Source organism: Camponotus vicinus, unplaced genomic scaffold (assembly GCF_025532165.1).
Source record: "Camponotus vicinus isolate PSW18456_S1 unplaced genomic scaffold, iyCamVici1.0 SCAF_13, whole genome shotgun sequence".
In the NCBI taxonomy this organism is placed as follows: domain Eukaryota; kingdom Metazoa; phylum Arthropoda; class Insecta; order Hymenoptera; family Formicidae; genus Camponotus; species Camponotus vicinus.
In genome coordinates, this window is record NW_028141949.1 from 11,831,560 (window position 1) to 11,858,944 (window position 27,385).

The 27,385-nt window shown below is 31.9% G+C and overlaps 1 protein-coding gene and 1 pseudogene across 1 annotated transcript; one reads left to right on the plus strand and one right to left on the minus strand.

Moving 5' to 3' along the window:
* Nucleotides 1-435: 435 nt before the first annotated feature.
* LOC145963991 (uncharacterized) lies at nucleotides 436-1,376 on the minus strand (annotated as a pseudogene).
* Nucleotides 1,377-8,747: 7,371 nt separating this feature from the next.
* Nucleotides 8,748-26,787, plus strand: LOC145963777 (uncharacterized). The gene is made up of 9 exons (XM_083086009.1): nucleotides 8,748-8,891; nucleotides 17,160-17,279; nucleotides 17,397-17,514; nucleotides 18,973-19,234; nucleotides 19,747-19,863; nucleotides 19,929-20,019; nucleotides 26,117-26,262; nucleotides 26,433-26,565; nucleotides 26,662-26,787. Exons 1-9 carry the CDS (start codon nucleotides 8,748-8,750, stop codon nucleotides 26,713-26,715), a joined length of 1,185 nt encoding a protein of 394 aa, XP_082942135.1. The 3' UTR covers nucleotides 26,716-26,787.
* Nucleotides 26,788-27,385: the final 598 nt, after the last annotated feature.

The window sequence follows — 27,385 nt, forward strand, 5'->3', positions numbered from 1 at the left end:
CCCCTCGAAACCATACAACTTTTGTCTGAAACATTTTTCTGTAAAACGTATTATTCGGGAGATATTTGAGGTCGTTATTTAAAATGGCACACCCTGTATATACAGAGTGTCTGAGGAAATGCACTCTCCCTTGCGTAGGGGCCTCGCTAATCTTTTCCGTATCTATCATTTTTAGTATAATGTAATGACTCATCAAACATTTAGTAAGGCGAAGATTTATGCAATAAAATTCAAAAAAATAAAATATGCAATAAAAATCTAAAATTTAATCTATTATTTTTAGTACAAGATTCAAATTTCGAGCGCGCAGTTCCTTATTATAATTTCGGTTGATGAATAAAAATATAACAATTTCAAATGTTGACTGATAAATTATTTACTCGAAAATGAAATATTAATGAAAATTGTGCAAAATAAACTTAAAATTATCTTGTTTTAGCTTCCATCTGCTTTATTGGGATAAGTTTTCGGTGGATACAATTCCGTAATCGCACAGAAAAAACTATTCAAACATTCGTCATATTTATGAGCGCGTTTGAAGAGAAATTCTGCTAAATAGCCCACTAAGTGAGAAGAGCGTGTCCCATATCGTGGAATATTAACTCTTCTCTCCAAACGCGTTCAATATGTTGAGTATGGGCTCCTGCATATAAAATAAATAAAAGTATATTAATATTATTAATTTGTAACGCTATATATATTTAAATGTGTACTTAAATGTGTATTTAAATGTGTACTTACCGATATCTTGGTCGACAAAATTCATGGAATAATTTACTTTCAGATGTTGGAAACCTTCGCTGATTAAGTAGTCATATGATTTCCAACAATTTGACATGATTGTCCCAGGTAGGATCCATTCTTTTATTATATTTAAAAGAGTTGTTTCTATGCAATTTGGAATTGGCACAAGAAAAACTTTATTTGCGCTCATATCCATCGAAAATCCAATTCCCTTTAACAATTCGATTATATTTTCTTTTGCCGATTTTTGCTTCGTCTATCTCGATAGTATTGGGTCCTCCAAATTTAGTTGAACTTTTTTTGGCCCAGGATATGCAAACCTATATAAGATTTATTATATTTTATAAATTTTACTAATATATGTAACATATCAATATATTAATATTCATTATACTTACTTCTCGACAAAAGGAAAACCAATCAACAACCAAATATCTAGAAATTTTTAACTCTATACATAAAAAATCTTGTCGAGGAAGTCTCAACATGATAAAATACCCACACGAAACAAAACCCTCTAATGGATGTCCACTAGACGTCTACCATGGAGATTCGAAACCTCCATTAGATGTCCATGAAACGTCCCGTAAACATCTACTAGACATCCACAGTTCCGTATTTCATACCTCCATTCGACATCTATTAAATGTATTCATAGATGTCATATGTACGTTATATGGAGTAATTATAAATATTGAATGAAGCGTTCATGGATGTCATATGTACGTTATATGGAGTCATTATAGATGTTTTGTTGAGCTTTCATGGATGTCATATGTACGTTATATGGAGTAACAAATAGATAATGAACGGATCATTTTCGTTTATTGGCCGGACATTTACTTGTCCGACTTATAAAATCGATTTAATATCTGAAGTTCCTCTATTGAAACTGTATCAGAAATTAGATCGAAGTAATACTTTTAATTTTATCTGTCGCCTTTTGCAAGCTTTATATAATTCTCATGACTAAAACTCAAGTACGAGAAAAATAGCGCACCATAGCGGTAAACGAACGAACTAGCGCGATTACTGATTTTACAATGAAATTTTACTTCCACTGACTATAATTATTAGTGAGATATAAGATAAAGTAACAAAAAATAATATTTACCAATACTAGGAAAAATAATTAATAAAAATTATTTATGTTAAGAGAAATGTGTACACATCTATCATATATCCATAACCGACGTCTAATGGACATCCATGATAAATTTACAAACATCTACCGTGGAGATAATATGGATTTCTATTAGAGATCCATTGAACATCCACCGTGGAGATAGAGGTCACATGGAGGTATGGAGATTATATGGACCTCCAATGGATGTCATGTTCCGTGTGGATATGCAGTTATTCTACATATCGTTTCTAAACTTAATTTAGATTTATTAAACCAGGTATCAAGTTTTGCACTTGCTTTAAAATTACATTTTCTTTACATATTTTTTATGCACATTTTTTTTATAAAGTACCTTTTGGCAACAAAATAAAAGGTTACGTCTATTTATTTTTAACTTATTATTGCACTTTAGACAGTATATTTCATTATTTATGAGTTTATTTTCAATTAAATAATTTATTAATTTATCTCTATCGTGAGTTATTGCCAAAAACTCATGCAGCTGCATTTTAATGACTCGTAATCGTATGAGATGTATACAATGAGATGTAGCATGTAATAAAACAAAAGACAATCATTTCAAAATATTACTTACCTATCAAACAGCTGTCACGTGATCTATTCAATTACACTCTTTTATCACATTTCTAATTTCGCGCACTTTTCGGCATTACGCATGTGCATATAACCACGAAACATGTGATCGCGTCGCTTTAATCAGTATGACAGATTTCCTAATCCTAAACAACTGTCAACTTTAGTGCTTTATAACTTTTTTCGTAAAGTGAGAGCGACAGTTTTAATTAACAGATTCGTGTTTTACGCACTAAAATAAGCTAAATTGTTAAATTTCAACGAAATCCGTGAGGACACCACTCTCCTTCACATTTACCTTATTGTTCAATGTAGTCTCCTTTTAGGCTTATATACTTCGTCCAACGCTGCTCCAGTTTGTTGATCCCTTCCGAATAATAGGATTGGTCCAACTCTGCAAAAGGCATTCATTTCCGCAATCACCTCCTCGTTTGAATAAAATCTCCTTCCCGCCAGCCATTTCTTCATACTGGGGAACAAGTAGTAGTCCGAGGAAGTCAAATGTGGAGAATAGGAGTGTTACGGAATGAGTTGGAACCTTAACTCCATCAATTTTGCGGCCAAATTCTCTTTCATCCATTTTTTGGAAATCATTCGATTTCCTCGATTCAAACGAACACCAAACACAAAGAAATAGACCAATCTGGCCACAGATCTTATAAATATGGACTGGCAATACAAGCAAATTTGTGTCTGTACTTCTTTCTCTAATAGTATCCGGAAATAAATTGTGCGCATGCGTGACATATACTATACAATGGATGCATCCAGAAGCACAACCGCTCACTGAGCGGCTAAATAGCAATTGAGTGTGATTGATTTCTATTTTTGAATTCACCAATCACATTCGATTGCTACTTGAGCCGCTCAGTGAGCGGTTGTGTTTCTGGATGCACCCATTGGAAGCATTATGATGATGCATTATGGGTAGTGACCATAGCACAGAGCATTTTGAGGTTACTAAAAATTGTAATATTTAGAAATTTTTTTTATTATTTTTAATAATTTATTTAGAATGGTTCGAAAGTGCATTGTTTATAATTTAAACGATTCTGCAAGAAGTAATGTTTCTTTTCATTCGTAAGTAGCAACAATTGTTCCTAATTGTTGAAGTTATAAAGCTACATGTCATAAGTACATTAATAATTTCAGATTTCCAACAAATGAAAAATATAAAAAACTATGGCTAGATGGGTGTAATGATATTTCGATGAAGGAAGCCCGCCTCGATTACTTTGACCTTGACATATGTTGTCAAGATCATCCTCCTGAGTGACATTCAAAAGGTTTTAGCCGTCGCTCATTGTTTATTAAAAAGTTATAAACAAAAGAAGTTTTATAAATAAAACATATTTTTCGAATACCATGTACACTCACCGGCAGGAATGATATCCCGGTATGTATGTGTGAACGGTCGACGTCATACGCACACACGCGAAGTGCGCACATACGTGAGCCAAGAATTATTATTCAATTTAATAGAATTAATGCCGACCTTTAGTGCACACTGTTAAGCCGCATTTCTTAAAGAAAGAAATGAAAAATATATCGATATCGATATTAAAGTACACGAGACACGTATAGAAACAGCGCGATATACCACGCAGGACACCGCGCTGTTTCTATACGTGTCTCGTGCGCTCTAGTATTTGATATGCATACATTTTCTTTTCTTTCTTTAAGAAATGCGACTTAACCGCGTGCATTAAAGGCCGGCATTCATTCTATTAAATTAAATAATAATTAAATTATATAAAAAGATAAAATTTAATGAAGAATAAATTCTTGACTCACGTACGTGTGTGCTGTGTGTGTATGACGTCGACCGTCAACACATACATACCGGGACACCTGCCGATGCGTGTACATGTGCGCGAATATATACAGGGTGATTCTGAACAAACGTTTGTCTTTAAAATATCAAATTCTTGAATGAATTCTAAGACGATTTTTCCTCTTGCAAAATTTTGCCCGGAGCTTAGTTTTTAAACTATAAAGGAAAATAGTTAACTACTTACGGAACGAGTACAAGAGGTAGGCAGGGACGGCGCGATATAGGCGATTACGTAGGGCGCTCGCCGCGATCAGCTGATTGCTATAAGCGATGACTGTAACAATCAGTGTGTGTGTGAGAATATGTACGCGCACACACACATACACACACTGATTGTTACAGTCATCGCGTATAGCAATCAGCTGATCGCGGCGAGCGCCCCACGTAATCGCCTATATCGCGCCGTCCCTGCCTACCTCTTGTACTCGTTCCGTAAGTAGTTAACTATTTTCCTTTATAGTATAAAAACTAAGCTCCGGGCAAAATTTTGCAAGAGGAAAAATCGTCTTAGAATTCATTCAAGAATTTGATATTTTAAAGACAAACGTTTGTTCAGAATCACCCTATATATATATATATATATATATATATATATATATATACTTTTATTTATATACTTTTTATTACAAAGAGTAAAAATACGGTAAATGTTTACTTTAGATTGCATAGCTCGAAAAATTTTTATTTTGACATATAGACGATAAACATAAGAGAGTAAGACGATAAACATAAAAATGATAGAAAAAAATTTGAAATAAAAAAATTCTGTTTTCTTGTTTGATACGAATTTAAAGATTTACTCTGCAAGATGTTATAAATATATGCAAAGCTTAAATAATCTATCCGTTGAAATTTTTACATTATCTATACATATAAGAGGTCATAAAACGTAAAAATTTTTAGACAAATAATTTATATTTCTAGACAATTAATTTTTAATTCTACTTTGAGAAAGAATTTTAACTAATAGTAAGATCAGAGTACGATAAGGGTAATAAAATAAAATTCTGTTTTTATTCTTGTTATTCAAAAATTTTTAGTTTTCTATTTGTGTAATATATATCGAATGCTATGTTTTTTTATTAATTATACTTGACTATATAGTACTAACTTGTCAAAATTATGATTATTCAACTTCGAGATTATTATTTCAGTTCTTTATATCGCTATATACATAGATAATTATCTTAATTTTTCTTCTCTTTTGTTCGATTTCGAACGTGGTGATCTCTCTCTTTTATGTACCTGTGTTGCGCACCAGATTATCGTACGTGGGACCTACAGTTTAATGCAGATTTCGAACGGCTATATTAGAGAGAGATACTCTTGGCAAGATTTTCTCGGTGGTTTGCCATTGCCTTCCGCGAGAGGAGCGTGGGTATACAATTTTTCGGTTCTACCGGGAATCGAACCCGGGACCTTTGCGGGTTTTGCGATTATTGCGCTATCTACTGTGCCACACCTCGCTCTAAATTATCTTAATTAATAATTATAATAATTATATTATTTACAGTTATCGAGAATAAAGATTTAAACATCGCAAAATATATCTTGCAGAATAAGAATTTAACTCATAAGAGCATAAAAAATGCTGTAGATATTATTCGAAAAGCCATAGAGCTAGTAGTAATTTTATAGTACATGTATAAAAAATATATATACGCGCGCGTAGTATTCGGTTGGCCAATAAGTCCGTGCGATTTTGCCGATAGATGGCTACAGGTGCTCTGAAAAGCAACTATCTTCAATTTAAATCTTGAAAGCTCATAATATAATCGTTTGATAGATGACATTTCAACGTGCATTTGAAATAAAGCCTAAAGAGATTGATTGTGTTTTGTAAGTTTGGCGACAATAAAAATGAATAACAAAAATGAGCATTTTCAGCACATTATGCTTTCTTATTTTAAAAAAGGCAAAAACGCAGCACAAACATAAAAAGATATGTGCAGTATACGGCGAGGATGCCGTGAAAGAACACGTGTGCCAGAAGTGGTCTGCGAAATTTCGTTCTGCAAATTTTTCTATTGAAGATACACCACGCTCGGATCGGCCAATTGAAATCAACAGTGATAAAATAAAAACATTAATCAACGCTAATCCACGCAAAACGGTACGGGAGATTGCAGACATTCTCCAGATAAATCGAGCATAGAAAATTATTTACATCAATTTAATTTTACGTTAATCGTCTTTCATTTATATGTAAAAACCCGCACGACTTATTGGCCAACCCAATAATAACATTTTATTGTATTTAAAGGTTTTACATATATCTGATATCTGAATTTGACATATAGTTCTTGTTTTTAATAATATTTGGAATGACGAATTTAAGCTTGAATATTTTTCGAGTAAGTTTTGTTATTTAAATATAAGTATATTTATTAAATTATTTAATAAATCTCTTTCTCTCTCTCTCTCTCTCTCTCTTTTATACTTTTTTTAGTTTCTTATTAATTGATATTATATATAATACTTGTGATCTCATTTTTACCATTAATTCATTACTTGTGTTTACAAATACATTACAATACTACACACACACGCGCGCGCGCGCACGCACGCAGGCACACATAGAAAAAGAGAGAGGGGGAAGGGGAAGAGAGTACAAATAAGAGAGAGAAAGGATATGAATAAATTTGTCGAAAAACAAATAGAGAATTTATTCAATAAAAAAATTTACGTTATTATTGTTATGATTAATTGACATGATGTATCAAGATTTGTTAATATAAAATAATATCACCAATATTCTGCATTTTATTTACAAGCTTTTTAATTAATTTATAATTGACTTTTTTATAACACTATAATTTTTCTCCGAAAATAACATTTTCCTTAATTTTTTCAAAATACAACACAGAATAATCTTATATCTTACAATAATTCACGAATTAATCTTATAAATACATCAAATCTCGTAAGATTAAATATTTTTAATTAATATTTTGTTTAAGAAAAATTTACATGAAACGTAAATCTTTTTGTGTGTAAGAATTTGAAGATTTTAACATTCATGTATAATACGTATAAATACGTATAAAACATATAATTTTTTAAATATATATTAATATATGTAATAATTTCTAGAAATGTTAAGATAAGGATTGTAATTAAAGTAAGGTTATCTACTTTTCAAATTTCATTTATATACCGTAAATGAAAATTATGTAGATTATGTAGATAAGCTTGTTTCTTAGCTTTTTAAATTATAATGTATTCAAATATATGTATATATATATATTTGAATATAATTTATAAAGCGCAGGATATATACACTGTGCAATTTCTCCCCCCCCCCCCAAAAAAAGCATAAGTAGAACTCGTTAAATCGAACTAAAAAGTCATATACCATTTTGAAATGCACCACGTAAAATTCGAGATATTAATTAAAAAGGATCGGCCACACGGCTAGAGCGCGAAATTTTACGTGGTGCACTTCAAAATGGTAAATAACTTTTTAGTTCGATTTAACGAAATCTACTCTTATGTTTTTTTTTTTTTTTTTCAGAAGAGATTGCACCCTGTATATATATGTGTGTGTGTGTGTGTGTGTGTGTGTGTGTGTGTGTGTGTGTGTATATATATATACATATATATAAAATGTAGAAATATAAATATTAAAACAAAAAATTAAAATATATTAGAAAGTTCAAAATAATATTATATCTATCACAAATTTTTTTCTTTATTATTTTTGAAAAATTAACTATGTATGTTAACTATATGATACCTTTTTTTGATGAGAATCATGTATTTCCTTGCATATATTATTTAATTTTATATATATATATATATATATATGTGTGTGTGTGTGTGTGTGTGTGTGTGTGTGTGTAAGTGTATATTTAATTTTAATTTTTTTAGAATAACAGACTATAAAGTAAGTATTAAAGAATATAAAAATCTTATATTAAATCATATTTTTCGAAAAAAATAATATTATACATACAATAATTTTAAATAATGTGATTGTAAAATATATTTACCATGAAAGATGAGGTGTAACTTCCGAATGTCACATTAGACTGAACACACGGTTATGTGTCGACGAAAAACGATGACTACGCTTGCGCAGCTTTCACACCCCCAAGACTTCTTTCACATCTGTTATTCCGTGAGAAATAAAACATGTGTATAATTTTTTCGTATTAAATCGATTACTTAATAGGGCGATATCTTGATGAAACGATGTTAAATTGTGTGAATATACACATATATATATATATATATATATATATATATATATATTTTGTCTTATGCAGTCTTATGCAGTGTATACAATTATAGCTAAATTACAGAAGTTAAGTTGTAAAACATTTTCTCTCTAAACCTCTTTTTCATAAAAAAGAACTTTGAGAGAACATTTAAATGATTATAATTTAGACTTAAAAGAGAAGCTATATCAGCAAAAACTCTATCACTTGTGTTGATACTAGTGGGAAAATGATCAGTATCGAAGATCAGTATTTTAGTCTCAATCGTGCTCTTTTGCTTATAGTTGGTCTATGGCCTTATCAAAAATCGAAATTTGCTCGACTTCAATTCATCTTCTTTTTTAGTATTCTGATAACCTTTATTATCTTTCAAGTATAAATAAACATGCAAACGTATATATATATTTACGCATATGCATATTCATACATAAAAATTATATACATACATAAATATACATACGTAAATTATATACATATATATATATATATATATATATATATATATATATATATATGCATATGTATATCAAATTTAATTAAAAATTACACAAACATATAAAATAGTTCAATAAATATTTTACAATATTATATTCTGTAAGAGTATATACGCGTATATGTATATACAGGGTGTTTCATTTTAATCCGACCAGTCGAATATCTCGAAAACCAAGCCCGGGAGAGAAAAATATTTCAGACAAAAGTTGTTTGGTTTCGAGGGGGCCATAAGATGGTATCATTGGTTTGACCTTGAAGAGTCATTTGAAGGTCACGTGAAGGTCACTTCAATTTTTTTAAATGGAACACCCTATATATTTTTGCACACTCTTGTAGCTTATCTCGAGAGCTTTCTAAAACACTATCATTAAGTACCTTTTCGTTAAGTACTTTTTGAGTTATGAGGGTTGAAATAATTTCTTAATTTTACATAAACCGTAAAATATCTTGTAAAATATTCACTTTTCGATTATCTTACCTTAATACTTTTATGTACAAAATAATGAGAGGAATCAATTGGTGTAAAAAAAACACATAGTTGTTTTTAAGAAAAAATATGGAATTGTTAATTGCAAATTACATATTTTTTCTTCAAAACAACTATGTGTTTTCTTTACACCAATTGATTCCTCTCATTATTTTGTAATTCAAACATTGTCACCATCTTATGGCCCCCTCGAAACCAAACAACTTTTGTCTGAAATATTTTTCTCTCCCGGGCTTGGTTTTCGAGATATTCGACTGGTCGGATTAAAATGAAACACCCTGTATATATATATATATATATATATATATATATATATATATATATATATATAGTATACATATATTTATATATTTTTTAATGAATATTTATTGAACTATTTTATAGCTTGTGTAATTTTGAACTAAATTCAAGTTCATGCTTTTTTAATGAAAATTTGATCATAAACAAAAATGATTGCTCATAAATATAAATGATCCTTCGGACTAAGTTTGAGAGAAATAGAAGTGATAATAAAACCTTTCTTTTGAGTTTTTACATTTTATCTTGCTAAAAGTATATACATTACATTTAGAAATAATTATTATATTTGTATTACACACATTTATACATAAATATTTCTTCGATAAGCTTACAATTGCTCTTTCGACTCTCGTTCTAAGGAAGAATCGATTGAAAAATGCCTCGCTATGTGTGTCATACTCTTTATATGTGTCATCGTATATACTTCATATGCCACCATGCAGTATCTTTTTACAATATGAAAAATATATATCCACACGGAAAAATTTATATAATAGATATCTAATAAATGTCTAAATGTCTATATGAGGTTCATATCCTCTATAGATAATTAGTAAATGCATATGTATATATCATTCATATGTATATATATTATCTATATCTAATAAGTAGCTACCAGAGATATCCACTAGATATATACATGTTTTCCACATATTTTCATTCCCACACAAAAAATACGGGCCACTAAATTTTAGCACAATTTTTTAAAATCTTTCAATAACAATAAGTCAGCGAAAAGTCATCGTATTAAGATGACACAAAACTCAAAGGACCCCGCACATTTTATATGAAAAAAGTGGCTTCGGTCAAATTGGCTGAAATTGAAATATGTTGTAGTTTAGGTGATGCTGATCAAAAGTTTCCTGAGGCAAAAAGTCCAAAAATCAAACGTATAAAAGATACGATGATTTGAAGTGGGTAGTATCAAAGTTTAAAAAACGTCTGTTTTTGAACATATAAATTAAATTAATATATAAATGTTTGAAAAAAATATTTATATATAATGTGTCACTTCTACAATATTTAATGATTCTATGATTTCATTTTGTAACATTTTCTTCAAAACGGTATAACTTTATGAAAAAAGATCGTAAATTTATTAAAATATGGATTTGTTAAGAAATAAATAAGCTTAAAAACATGTTTGGGTAAAACTTTAGAAAAAGACATCAGGGTCGAATCGTCTTGACCTTGACATTGAGTAACTTGTCCTGAGTAACATTCAAAAGATTTTAGCTGTCGCTCGTTATTTATTAAAAAGTTATTAACAAAAGCGTATATACAACATGCGACTATACGAATTCCCAAGCAATGTTGATTTGACTTCTAAGAAGGTCAAGGTTATTTTAACTTTCTATGTAAAGCGAGGTCCATCCCACACCACCTAACTTAACCTCTGAGTCAGCGCAAAACGAAGTCTATTATTGTATGATTCCACATGGATTTGCAACTTTCTATGCGAAACGAGGTCTACCTCACACCACCCCTGAGTCAGCGCGAAACAAGGTCTATATTGTATGGTTCCACATGGGTTTGCAACTTTCCATGCGAAGCAAGGTCCACCGCACACCACCCCTGAGTCAGCGCGAAACGAGGTCTATTATTGTATGGTTCTACATGGGTTTGTAACTTTCCATGCGAAGCGAGGAACCATAGACCTCGTTTCGCACTGACTCAGAGGTAGTGTGGGGTAGACCTCGCTTCGCATGGAAAGTTGTAAACCCACGTGGAACCATACAATAATAGACCTCGTTTCGCACTGACTCAGAAGTGGTGTAAGGTGGACCTCGCATTGCATAGAAAGTTAAAATAACCTTGACCTTCTTAGAAGTCAAATCAACATTGCTTAGGAATTCGTATAGTCGCATACCCAGACAGCACAGGACATCCTATGGACATTCATTTTATGTCCATTTTACGTCCATGGACATGAAATGTACGTCCATCGTACATCCGATTTGAGACATCCGTTAACGGCCAATATTCAGACGTCTACAAGATGTCCGGTCTTGGACGTCAAAGTTTCGCGCGAGCACGCAAGGATGTGTTAGTTCGTTCATTTACCACTACGCGACGTGAGATACACTATCTTTCTCGTGTATTTAAGTTTTAGTTAGAAGAATTATATAAAGTTTGCAAAAGGTAACAAATAAGATTAAAAATATACTGTTCAATTTAATTTCTGATCTAAATGCACGAGTTTCAGATATTAAATTGATTTTATAAGTCGGACAAGTAAATGTCCGGCGAATAAACGAAAATAATCCATTCATTACCTATTTAAAATGTAAAGTGCAATGTGCAAGTATAAATTATAAAATGTGTTTATTATAAATTGCTAATTACAAATTTTATATATAAAATTTTTATATGAAATTTTTATGTAAAATTTTATATGAAATAGATAAATTATATTATCATTTAGGGATTAAAGTATGTCCACCAATTTCATAAACAGATATACCACGGACATCCATTAAATGTCCGAAGAACGTAAAACGGATCATCTGTGGATATCCTCAATATCCTTAACGGTCGTCTTATGGATGTCCTTCGAATATTTGTGTGCTGTCTGGGATATTGCATATAATTTCTGGAAGTTCTTTTGTTAATAACTTTTTAATAAACATCGAGCGACGGCTAAAATCTTTTGAATGTTACTTAGGATAGTGACCTTGACAACATATGTCAAAGCCAAGACGATTCGACCCTGGTGTCTGTTTCTAAAGTTTTACCCATGTTTGCACCAGCCGATTCTCCTGAACAATGCAGCAGTTTAAAAAAAAAATTTATTTTCTATTTCTCAAAGTCTATCTTCAGCATTTTGTAAAACATTTTTTGTAACTAAAATTTGTTTTTTTTGGTTTTTAAGAAGACTGTTTAACTTGAGCTCTTTTTAATCTCAATACGGTGATTTTTTACTGATTTGTTGTTATTGAAGGATGTTAAAAAATTTTGCTAAAATTTAGTGGCCCGTTTTTTGCGTGTGAGTGTATATTCAAGTAGCTAACAAAAATATCCAATGGATATTCATATACTTCCACGAACTTTGCGCCTCGCCGCTAGGTGGCAAAAAGGAAAGCACCTAACCCGAGAGTGGGATTCCATCTAAGGCAGTATATAAGGCCGCGGCACAGATCCCACGAGTCACAGCTTATCGGTCAAAAGGCGCAGACTACTATAGCCGGATCTCCTCTAGCTTTTGCGAGGAGCTCCAGAGCACCATAAATTAACCGCAAACGATTAATTTCTTTCTCGATGGCGAATTCCGTCATATATGTATCTATATACATTGAATGAATCTATCCAAAAATAAATATCAATATATATGTTATTGTTACGTCCAGACCCTGGAATGGATGGGCCGTATGGAAGGACGCAACTTACTTACCCCGTGACACACTTTATTCGGGCGTGTGTATGGATCGGGTCGAACGAATGTGAAGGGCCTGACACAGGTCAGCGACCGAAGGTCTCTTTAACGCTGCGTTTTTAAGCCTATTCGTTCGATGGCCCCTTTTCGGTAAAGGAATTTAATCCTTGTTACGCGGGATGGGACCTAGTGCGATCTCAGGATTTAGGGAAGAGAACGGTTTAAATAATTAAATTATACATTAAATTAAAAATACATATATTATAAAAAAAAATAATGAAAGAAAAATACATCTTAGCAGTTGTAGGTATGCGTGAGTGGGTATCTGTGTGTGTATGTATATATTCTCGCGGGTGTTACAATCGTTCGGAGGTTATCAGTCAGAATATACAGGGAAGAATTTACGTTAAGAATTAAATTCTGACCGGTTAATACAATATAAATATAATTAATATAATATAAGAAATAAAACAAAATAAAAAGTGAATGTGTAATAAAAATATGAATAACGCTTACTCATTAGAAGAAGTATAGAATTCGTCGCTTGCGCATATGTGTTATAGTTAGAATTAAAATTTTCTAAATTCGCTGAAACACAGGTCTAAATTAAAATACAATAATAAAATTAAGATAAGAGATTCGCCAAGTCTAAGTTCGAAAATTATTCATCTATTTCAACGGTTTCTCCCAAAAGTAATGATAATTCAAAGGAAAATAATATGAAGAGAAAGGAAAAGATAATAATAATAATAATAATATGAGGATGGGAAATTAAAAGAAAACGAAAGGGAGTCAAGAAAAAAATAGAAATGAAAAGATATATATATAAAGAAGGCTGAAACGAGATATAATGATAGAAAACAATATAAATTCTCGGTAAATAAATCAGAAAGAGCTAATAAAGAGAAATAAGGAATTGTTCGCGAATCGCCTTACGGAGATTCCCGGCGAACGGAGAATTGTTCGCGAATCGCCTTACGGAGATTCCCGGCGAACGGGAAATTGTTCGCGAATCGCCTTACGGAGATTCCCGGCGAACAGGGAATTGTTCGCGAATCGCCTTGCGGAGATTCCCGGCGAACGGGGAATTGTTCGCGAATCGCCTTGCGGAGATTCCCGGCGAACGGGGAATTGTTCGCGAATCGCCTTGCGGAGATTCCCGGCGAACGGGGAATTGTTCGCGAATCGCCTTGCGGAGATTCCCGGCGAACGGGGAATTGTTCGCGAATCGCCTTACGGAGATTCCCGGCGAACGGGGAATTGTTCGCGAATCGCCTTACGGAGATTCCCGGCGAACGGGGAATTGTTCGCGAATCGCCTTGCGGAGATTCCCGGCGAACGGGGAATTGTTCGCGAATCGCCTTGCGGAGATTCCCGGCGAACGGGGAATTGTTCGCGAATCGCCTTACGGAGATTCCCGGCGAACGGGAAATTGTTCGCGAATCGCCTTGCGGAGATTCCCGGCGAACGGGGAATTGTTCGCGAATCGCCTTGCGGAGATTCCCGGCGAACGGGGAATTGTTCGCGAATCGCCTTGCGGAGATTCCCGGCGAACGGGGAATTGTTCGCGAATCGCCTTACGGAGATTCCCGGCGAACGGGGAATTGTTCGCGAATCGCCTTGCGGAGATTCCCGGCGAACGGGGAATTGTTCGCGAATCGCCTTGCGGAGATTCCCGGCGAACGGGGAATTGTTCGCGAATCGCCTTACGGAGATTCCCGGCGAACGGGGAATTGTTCGCGAATCGCCTTACGGAGATTCCCGGCGAACGGGGAATTGTTCGCGAATCGCCTTGCGGAGATTCCCGGCGAACGGGGAATTGTTCGCGAATCGCCTTACGGAGATTCCCGGTGAACAGGGAAGTGTTCGCGAATCGCCTTACGGAGATTCCCGGCGAACGAGGAATTGTTCGCGAATCGCCTTGCGGAAATTCCCGGCGAACGGGGAATTGTTCGCGAATCGCCTTACGGAGATTCCCGGCGAACGAGGAATTGTTCGCGAATCGCCTTGCGGAGATTCCCGGCGAACGGGGAATTGTTCGCGAATCGCCTTGCGGAGATTCTCAGCGAACAGGAAGAACAAGGAATGAGACTGGAGGAGAGGTGAGACAAGGATTGATTGATTGATAGTAATTAGTAAAAATTTAATGGTTATTAAACCGTTTAAAATTATTTGTCAGACATAGATTTTAAATTATGAGATAGTAAGATATGGGAAAGGGAGAAAATGAAAATTACTCAATTTTACTCACAAATCGTTGGCATCACAAAAATGAGTGCGTCCATAAAATTGCAATGGCTGAGGTCGGAGATTTATAACATGAAGAGCTGGGTAATGGAGATGTTCATCAGAAAATTCACACGATGCACAATTAAATGTTAACAAAATCATTTTCACTGTGATATAAAACAGATGAATAACTCAATTGCATAATGCAAGAAAAAAAAGGATCCCCGAGGCTATATAATTTTAAAATTGAATGACTGAATCTTGACTGGAGCTGTGAACTGAACTGTGAACTGCACTGCTGCTCGTTGGAAGAATTAGCGTACTGAACTGTCAACTGGAGTGTTAATAGCGTGCGTCGCGCCTTGCGCTTGCATTTTAAAGTTATTACTCCTCCTCCTTACTGGATGGTGGGAATCTTTTGTAATAATTTTAATACTCCCTTCTTAAGGACAAGGAAGCTGATTTTTGGGAGGAGAGGCGTTTCTTAAGATTTTTATTGGTTAAGCCCTTTGGCTCGAGACTTAGCTCCATCCAGTAGAGAGTGGGAGTGAGCTGATTATCTTATCGCTTGATGATTTGGCGATTCGGAGAACGCTCGAGGGTGGTCTGTCGAACGATCGCACGTGCACTATCAATTTCAAGAATATTGCTGTATGTTTAGATTTTGACAATCTTCCCGAGAACCAGATCTTTATTTTAAAATTTCTTTAAATAGAGAGGCTTCGAACATAAAGCCGTACCAATAGATACGGGACAGTTAGAGTTTCTCATAACAATTTTTCATCTCATAATTCACGAATTTATTTAGAGTTTCGTTAACGCTATCTCGACTGGCCATTCCCTGAATTAGATTTGTTAAAGTTTAATAGCGATACACGCGGATTAGGTTGCGTTCTTCTACGCGTTATCATTATTCCTAAGAAGAATCGATTTACATTCCAAATGCAAGTCGATCCTTGATTTCTTTCTTCCACGAAATCGTTTCGAGGAAAGAAAAGAATCGTGGAGTCCACCGGACGTAACATTATAAATGTATCTATATACAGAGTGAGTCTGATAAAACGTCCACCGTGTTTTTCTCGAAAACGGTAAGAGATAGGTAGAAGACATCCATTATGAAAATTGTAGAATAAGTAGGGGCACATACTTTGATGACCTTGAATAACCTTGAATGTCCGTTTTTCACATCAAGAATTAAAAAATAATTTTTTTTTAATGGAAAGGAGTACTTTGTAGTCACTCTATCGATAGTACTCAATGAGCTTAATAACTTTTGTATCAGTTTTTTTCGAAAATTCAACCGTTGTCAAGGTATCGACAAAATAATCGAGGAGCGATGAGTGTGTAGGCGCGGCGAAGGCTCTTCCCCTCTCCAATCACTGCTTCGCCGCGCGCCGCCATTATGGTACAGTGAGACCGCCTTCACCGCCACGCACTTCTAGCCACGCGCATTGGCCGATTTTCTTTAATTTATTTCTCGTTAATTATTGCGAATATTGCATAACTGTACAAGACTTTTCTTCTAACTTTGAGCCAATCTACCTTAATTTTTTAAAATAATGATCACTTTCATGACACCCTGTGTATATATATATATATATATATATATATATATATATATATATATACATATATATATATATGTATATAGATGTAATGTAATTATAAAAATGTAAAACTAATTTATATTAATAAAGAAATGCTCCCCCCCCGTAGAAAAGTTCCCAATTTTTATATAAAAATTCATTTTATTACAGTTTACAACATTTGTAACTTCAAAATGTACTACAAATTTCGTCCTTGAAGTATTATCTTTTGCATTTGTTTTCATTTGCATGATAATAATATATCATTCATTTTGCATTAATAGTGAGACTGTAAGTTGATTATCTATTTTCATTTGTTTGAATATAAATGCTCCTAATATACAGCATCTTATATCCATTAATATTTTCGTACTTACTGCTATAAATGATGAAGATTCATTGAAATAGGTGAAAGATTTAATGGAACAGCTTCAACGTATCTTTAACGATTTGAAAGATAGTAATGAAATTGCCATCATAGAAAGATACGGAAGAAACGCAAAATATTACACGGCTATATTGACAAGTAAGTAATAACTTTTTTAATTTTTCCACTTTTCATTTTTGATAAATTTGCTGTTGGAAATTTCTTTATAAAAAAATTCCTGTAAATTCTCCAAAGTATTAAATTAATATATAAATTTAGAGATATAAATATAACACAGTACAGAATTATTCACTAGGCAAATAATATTTTCGAAATTAAAATACTTTTATTCTTTTATTTTATAATTATCTTCTTCAATTGTTTCCTCTCCATTGAGGAAGAAAAATTTTTTTAATATACTTTAAACATATAATTACAAAACTGAAAGATGAATTAATAATCGTTAAATATAATTATCGTATCGAAATATTTATAATAACTGAATGTATAATGCACTTCTAATTTTTAACGTCAATGTTAATTGAATTTAACCACTTATATTTAATCAGTCGTAAAAATTAAATATAATGTAATAGTTGAAAACAATAAATTATAATGCATGTATTTTACATATACAATAATTTTTGTACACACACAGACACGCGCGCAAGCATGTGTGTGTGTGTGTGTGTGTGTGTGTATGCGCGCGCGCGCGCATTGTATATATATTAAAAAGAAATTAAATATGATTATCACACAAATACACACATACACATACATATACAGGGTGTTCGGAAATTCAATCGACAAATTTTCAGAGATTGTTGGGGGCACCATAAGAATCACTTTTTGCAAATGAACCTGGGGTCCAAAACGTGTCATTACATCGCTACGGCATACGGAGTGTTCGAAAGAGTCGGGACCTCGAAATATCACAAAAAATAGAAGTTTTACAAAAAATTGTTTTAAACAAAAGTTGTAGGGTGTAAAAAGGTCTATTTACTGGCAAAATCGGTGCCTGATTCAGCCAATGAAGGCAAGATCGGTGGCTGATCAAGCCGATGAAGGCAAGATCGGTGCCTGATCCAGCCAATGAAGGCAAGATCGGTGGCTGATCAAGCCGATGAAGGCAAGATCGGTGCCTGATCCAGCCAATGAAGGCAAGATCGGTGGCTGAATAAAAAGTGGAGGGTTCTAGTTCAAAAATTCAAGGTGGCCTTGTCGTGACCTTGGCGACGCCATCCAAGGTCAAACACATGGCGCCAGTAAATAGACCTTTTTACACCCTACAACTTTTGTTTGAAACAATTTTTTGTAAAACTTCTATTTTTTGTGATATTTCGAGGTCCCGACTCTTTCGAACACTCCGTATGCCGTAGCGATGTAATGACACGTTTCCGACCCCAGGTTCATTTGCAAAAAATGATACTTATGGTGCCCCCGACAATCTCTGAAAATTTGTCGATTGAATTTCCGAACACCCTGTATATGGATATTTGAATTTAAAAAAATTTTGTATCAATTATTTTCTTTTACAATTCATTTATAATAAAGTAACTTAATATTTTAATTAGAGAATTAGAAATTTTATGATGCCTTGCGAATAACAATATTTAGTATTCATTGTTTGCAGTGTGTTCGTTATCACGAGCGCTCAAGTATGGCCGGATATTTTGCAAATTATTTCATCCGTAAACAAAACTCGATCACATCAATTACAGATTTGGATTGAATATTTTGTTGATAAAGAAAAATATTTCTATTATCTGTTACTACATATAAATGCAGCTGTTTGTATAGCGTTTATTGCAGTAGCAGCAACAGGGACAACGCTGATCGCATATTTCCAATATATGTGCGCAATGTTTGCAATTGCCAGGTAAAATAATAAACATAAAAATAAAATATTACAAATTTGAAATAAAAAAATTCTGTATTCTTGTTTGGTACAAATCTAAAGATTTATTCTGCAAGATATATATTATAACTATATGCAAAATTTAAATAATCTACCTATTAAAAAATGAAATTATTGTATAACTTATACATAGAAGGTTATATAATTATGTCTAAATTTAATGTCTAAGTTTAGCTTTGTTTTAAAAAAATAGCTTTAAGTAATGTATAGTTAAGTAATGTAAGTAATAATGAGATTAGAATATAAGAAGAAAAAAAATCATTTTTACATTATTTAAATTTTTTTGGTTTTATCCTTGTGTAATTACGAAAATACTATGTTCTTTTTATTGAAATATGCTTTACCACTATTGTAATACTATTTCGTCAAAATTGTAATTCTATAACTTTGCGATTATTATTTAAGAAGTCACTATATACATAGATATACATAGATAAATAATCTCACAATTATAGTAGTTAAATTATTTACAGTTACCGTATCGAGAACGCAATAATGATTCATATATCGCAAGATATTATCCTGCAGAACAGGAATTTAATTTATATGAGCATAAAAAGTGCTGTAGATATTCATCGAAAAGCTATGGAGTTAGTATTTATTTTATAATACATATGTGTAAAATATGCACAATAATAATTTGTTGCATTTAAAGGTTCTGTACATATTTAATATCTAAATTTGAGATATCATTCTTCTTTTTAATAATATTTGGAGTGATGACTTTAAGCCTGAATATTTTTCGAGTAAGTTTAATTTTTTCTCTTTTTGATTAGTAAATATATTTACTGAGTTACATAACATTCTTTCTTAGTTTTGATATTAATATACTTGTAATCGCACTTTTCAACTCATACACACACACACACACACACACACATACACTCGCGCGCGCGCGCGCACACGCATACGCCAACAATATTTAATGATTCACACAATAAAAAAGTATGAAATTTAAAATAATTATAACATAAATAACATCTCTCTTATTTATTTCTCCTCCATTATTTTTAAAATAATTAATTAAGATAATTTAATTATTTAAATATTTAAAAATTTATTTAATTATACCCCTAAAACATAGTTGTAAATCGTTTATAATTACAATGTAATGTAAGATTCAGGATACAATATTTTTATAATTTTATGTATCACATATGTATTTTAATACATGTATATATCTTGATATATATATTAGGAGTATAATTAAGTTCCCGCCGCTCATAATTAAATGGCTCCAGCTGCAAATGTAGTGAAGTTAGGCATTTGTCAATAAAATTGAGTGCGCAAAGATTCATTTTTTGTGAATCGATTTAAAATTAAATGTGATAAGTTGTTTTTTCAACATGTACTTCTTCACTACTTTGATTTAAATAAAACTACAGCTGAAGCTCATCGATTGATTTCTGAAACAGTCACGGCTGACCACTATCAACAACAATTATACCGATTGAATGATGAATTGATGCGAAAAAGACCAGTGATCGACGTAAAGTGATTCTTTTGCATGACAACGCGCGACCTCATGTTGCAAGAATTGTAAAAGAACTATTGGAGCTCGAATGCGAAGTTCTCCCGCACCAACCTCTATTCTCCAGACTTGGCCCCATCGGATTATTATCGGCCCTTTTCCGATCAATGCAACACGCGCTCACCGATACACACTTCTCCAATTACGAAGAAGTCCAAAAATGCATCGATCAATGGATTGCTTCAAAAAACAAGTCGTTCTATCGTCGCGGAATCCAACTTTTGTAAAAAAGATGGGAAAAAGTCATAGAAAACAATGGATTATATTTTGGTTAATATATTAATTCATTTTCTTATTGAAATAAATACATTTTTCAAGTAAAAAAACGGCGGGAACTTAGTTATACACCTAATATTTTATGTATGTATGTGTTTTATGTCTTTTTCTAAATGTTTTTCTGAATTATATGATAAAATTATAAATAAAATAATAGAGGAATTATAAATAGAATTGTGTCTGTAATATTTTGAGAATTATTGAAAATGAGATTTCGATATCAAGGCTAATCTCGTTTCTTATGTCGATATTCGAATTAAAATCAAGACAAGATTTTTAATTTAGTTATCAAAACAGTACCAAATCGAAAGTTGTCAAGATTATTGATTTTTATAAAGACTAAAATCCCTCTAAGAAAAACCTTACAAAGGTAAAAAAATACGCCATGTACATAAAAATACTCTACCTTATGCAACAAAATGTTAATAAAAAAGTCCTTAAAAATAATTTAGTCATTTTCCCTAAAAAAAATCATTTTTCTAAAGAAATGAAACCTCAAAAAATGATTTTTCTAAAAAAACACTAAAAAAATAAAATATCAAAACTAAATATGAAAACAATAATTACTATTAGCCAAGTACTTAAGAGCAATTTGTAAATTTGATATATTTACCGTGAAATCAATCTTACATTGTAAAAATATTATACATAAATTCTCCCTAAGAAGTTAAAACGCATTTTATTTTTATTCAGAGAAACTTGGTTTATAAAATCGACACTCACTAAATGAGAATTAGGATTCTTTTAATCCTAATAAAACATTTTTTACATAATGTATAATTAAACAAAATGTTTTACGCAAATTTTAAATCGCACTGTCTTTAAATCGAAGTAAGTAATGAACACTTGGCATGTTCGCGGATCGAAAAATGTTTAATCAAACACAGATTAAACATTTAGTTACATAATGTTTAAAATTTTACATTTTATTGAGAATATGTTTATAATATAAACGATCCGGGCACGTCAAGTTTTCATTATTTACTTCGATTTAAAGACTGTGCAATTTAAAATTTGCGTATTTGATATTTCACGGCAAATATTATATCAAATTTATAAATTGTTCTTAAGTACTTGGCTAATAATAATTATTGATTTTATATTTAGTTTAGATATTTTATTTTTTAGTGTTTATTAGAAAAATTATTTTTTGAGGTTTTATTTGTTTAAAAAAATGATTTTTTGAGGGAAAATGACTGTAAATTATTTTTAAGGACTTTTTTTATTAAACATTTTGTTGCACACAAGGTAGAATACTTTTATATACTTGGCGTATTTTTTTTACCTTTGTAAGGTTTTTTTTAGAGAGATATCACATCTTTTTATAAAAATTTATATCTTTTCTGCAAAAAATATATATATTAAACGCATTTCATCGCATATAAAGTGGAATATTTTTTATGTACTTGGTTATTACTATACGAAATTTTAAAATAGTTTTTTTAGCAGTCTTATCTAACGGCATAGGTTTTATATTTTTGTGGCACATCGTTCTTAAAATATTAGATTTCACCCCCAAGGGGTGGTTTTTAAAAATTGTTATTATACTGTGAATTAGTCTTTTTACAAGTCTTATCTAACGGCATAGGTGTTATATTTTTATGATACTGCATTTCTGAAATATTAAATTTCACTCCCAAAGGGTGGTTTTTAAAAATTGTTATTCTACGGTAAATTAGTCTTCGGAGAAACCTTGAGGACACAAAACCCTGACACGTCAAAATACGTAAGAAGTGAAACGTAGTCGGTAAGGAAATCGACTAATCAGAATTCTTACGTTTTCTTACATTTTAATATGGCTGCCTTATTACTCAATCATGATTGGTCAATTTGCTTTCTGACTACATTTCACTGCATACGTTTTTTTATGTGCCAGAGCCCTAACGGCGTAAGTCCCATATTTCTGCGACGTATCATTTTCGAGTTATTATTTTTCATCCTCAAGGAGTAGTTTTTGAAAATTGCTTCTATGAGGGATAGTTTTTGGAAATTGTTACTATATGAAATTACTTTTTTTTTATTTAACAATAGAAATATTTTGACGGCTCCGTTTCTAAGATATTAAATTTCACCCCGAAGGGATGGTTTTTGAAAATATGATAAATTAATCTCTCACACGTATGTACACACATATACAAGGTGTTCGGAAATTCAATCGACAAATTTTCAGAAATTGTTGGGGCACCATAAGAATCATTTTTTGCAAATGAACCTGAGGTCGAAAACGTGTCATTACATCGCTACGGCATACGGAGTGTTCGAAAGAGTCGGGACCTCGAAATATCACAAAAAATAGAAGTTTTACAAAAAATTGTTTCAAACAAAAGTTGTAGGGTGTAAAAAGGTTTATTTACTGGTGCCATGTGTTTGACCTTGGATGGCGTCGCCGAGGTCACGACAAGGCTACCTTGAATTTTTGAAGGGCTACAAGAATATGCAATAAAAAGTGGAGGGTTCCATTTAAAAAATTCAAGGTGGCCTTGTCGTGACCTTGGCGACGCCAAGGTCAAATACATGGCACCAGTAAATAGACCTTTTTACACCCTACAACTTTTGTTTGAAACAATTTTTCGTAAAACTTCTATTTTTTGTGATATTTCGAGGTCTCAACTCTTTCGAACACTCTGTATGCCGTAGCGATGTAATGACACGTTTCCGACCCCAGGTTCATTTGCAAAAAATGATTCTTATGGTGCCCCCGACAATCTCTGAAAATTTGTCGATTGAATTTCCGAACACCCTGTATATATATATATATATATATATATATATATATATATATATATATATATACAGGGTGATTCTAAATAACTTTATGGTTTTGCAAAAACATAATCTTGACCGAATTCTAAGACGATTTTTCCTTTGGCAAAATTTCGTCCGAAGCTTAGTTTTTGAATTATTAAAGGAAGTAGTTAACGTATGACGGGTCGAATACAAGAGACAGGCAAGGGTGGCGCGATTCACCGTCAGACGCGGGTGCTTACGCGGGGCGCCTGCTGCGATCAGCTGGTCGCTATACACATACAGACAACACATGCGAACACATACATTCTCTCTCTGTCTGTCTGTCTGTCTGTCTCTTTCTCTCTCTCTCTCCTCCCCCCTCTCTCGCTCATTCGCTCACTCACCTGTTATTTTTTTTTTTTTTTTTTTACAAGAGAGGGGAAAATGCATTTTATGCATACCCACCGGTCGATCCAGTGAGTTATGTGGGATTCGAATACCAAGTCGAATTACCAACTCGGTACTCCCTACCCACTAAAAACCCCTCTCTTTTCACGAATTTCCTTTGACACACTGTCCCTCTGACTTTCCGAGATCTGTTTTCACATAACGTTAAAAAATAGTTATTATTACCTTGTTCGATGACTTTTGATGTATTGCTGTAATTGCTTGAAGGAGAAATGAATTTTCCGATAGATCGTACGTTCTCAAATTTAACGTAGATATCACGTTGCAAAAGACAAGAAATCCACACTAAATTATTAACAGAAAGTTTTTCTTCTTTCATGAACTGTATTCTTTTATAAACTTTAACGTAATCACATTTATTTACTCACTCGATGAGACGAGAAATTTACTAATGACTCTATCACTAATCACTATTAAACACTGTCGAATAATAACTGTTGGCGATTAAAAATCACTCGATGAAAGAAACACGCGCGGACACGTTACTACACGACGCGACGAAGCGACAATGCGACGATAATTACTCGGCGACTGCAAGCAGTTTTTTGTCATGGTAGGTTGCGATAGGTTAAGGTACTACTGGTGCTATCGAACGCGATCATGTGTTCGATTGAAGAATGCGGTAAACATAATAAACATTTAACATATTAATATTATTATTATCATGGATGTGTGTGATATCCATACATCGTATGATATCAACTTAAAAATTAATTAGATTAAATAAGTGTTTTTAAAATATTTATTACTTTTACTATTATCTTAAATAAATATTTAATATTAATATTTTATATGATAATAGTAAAAGTAATAAATATTTTTAGTAATAAATATATATTAATATAGTAGCTTTCTTCTTTGAGCTAATCTACCTTCACACTTCGGGACTGTCAAAATTTCCCTGCCATATATTCCCTGTATTATACAAATTTAAAATCTTTATTTAATAAATAAAAACATTTATATTAAAAAATTTAGAAACAATATAATAAAAAAGAATATAATAAAGTAATATACAATTGACTATTGACACCATACGTACATGATTCTCTGATTATACATATATGTATATATGTAATTCTGCATACTGGCTTCACTGCATGCAACTGCTATTTTAAAAGAACAATGAAAAAGAAATGTGTGTGTGTGTGTGTGACAAATTAAATTTTCATTCAAGACAAGATAATATTTTTGCGAATATTGTCTTGTGTTGCGTTTTATACAACTATAATTTAAAATCGGTTTAAAATAAAATTATAGGATACATATTTATGTAAAGATTGACAATTGACATTTAATTGCGAATTTGTCATTATATACATATATGTAATAAAATAGCATACAAATAAGATGTTATATGTTATAATATATAATTATATCTTTTGCTATTTTAGTACAAGCACTTTTATTCATGAATATACTTGTAATTTGAAACTAATTTGTAATTAAATAAATTTAATTTTGTAACTGTAGAGTAGTAGATCTATGTGTGCTTGTGTTCATGCCTAGATTATATGTTATGATTATATGACGCTAAATGGAAGTCTAGTTTCCTTATTGTTACTAATCTAGTTACTTTATATACTTTCTGCCTTTTCTTTCCGGCAAGTCACGCGAGTGCACGCTAGCTTATCATTCAAGTCTTTCTTCTATTACTTTTCTAAATTGTACTTGATACGAGCAGTGCCGAATCTAGTAAATAGTCCGTGTAATAATAACTAAGATTATTATTCAGTCCAACCTGCCGCTTTCCTAAAAGTAACAAACTTTATTGTATATCGTAAATTTTCTAAATGGATTTTTAGCGAAGGAAAAAGAATATATCTCAAATTGTCTGTTAGTTTTTTCAGATCGCATCATCAACATGTAATATTGACGAACTTTTAATATCCTTTATAGCTGCATGTATTAGTCTTTTATACATGTTCGTAGCAAACTTAGTCGGACAAGAAATTACAGATCACTATAATTATATATATGTTGCTGCGTAAGAAATATTGTAATTTATAATATATGTTATATCGTTTTACGAATTTAATAGTAAAAATGAAAATTAATATGTACAACAAATATATTCATATGCTGAAAATTACTTAAAATGAAAAATTCTTATATTTCTCAGGTTATTAATTTATTATGTATCAATGTTACATGTAGATATAAAATTCAATGGTATATAACTCCGCTAGAGATACAAAAGCTGATATTGATTCTCATACAGAGAAGCAACAAAACTTTTGGTCTGAATATTGGTGGATTATTTATAGCATCCATTCAATGTTTTGCCTCGGTAAAATTTTATACATAAATTTTATATATCAAATTGAATGTTATAAATTTGAAAAAAATTGAAAAAAAACTATAGTTCAATCATTTTTCATTACAGCTAGCAAACACATCTTTATCCTATTTTACAGTCATGTATTCTGTGCGACAATGATACAAAATATGCATCAAATTATGCAATTATGTAATTATGTTACTGAGTCACATATTACTCGAAAGCAATTAAACGAAAAAATAAATAATTATTTTACTGTCAATAACAAATATATATTTATTCTTTTGCATTGTAAATTTTAGTAAATAAGATAATGCATGCAATATACAGAGTCCCATTTTAACTTTCAGGTCAAAATATCTTAATTTCACAAGATTTTAGAAAAAAATGTTTCAGACAAAAGTTGTATAGTTTCAAGGGGAGCATAAGATAGTGGCAATTATTTGACCTTGGATAGTCATTTGAAAGTCACGTGAACATTACCTTCAAATTCTTAAATGGAAACCCTCATTTTTCATTGCATATTCTTATAGGGAAGAAAACATATTGTTGTTATTAAGAAAAAATATGTAATTGTTTATGGCAAAATTGATTCCTCTCATTATTTTGTACATAAAAGTATTAAGGTAAGATAACCGAAAAATGAATATTTTACTAGATATATATTTTGTGGTTTATGTAAAATTAAAAAATTATTTCAAGCAATTTTAGAAATTATTTCCTTATAACTCGAAAAGTACTCAATGAAATAATATTTTATTATAATGTTATGGAAAGCTCTCGAGGTAAGCTACAAGAATACGTAAAATAAAAAAATAGAGGTTTCTGT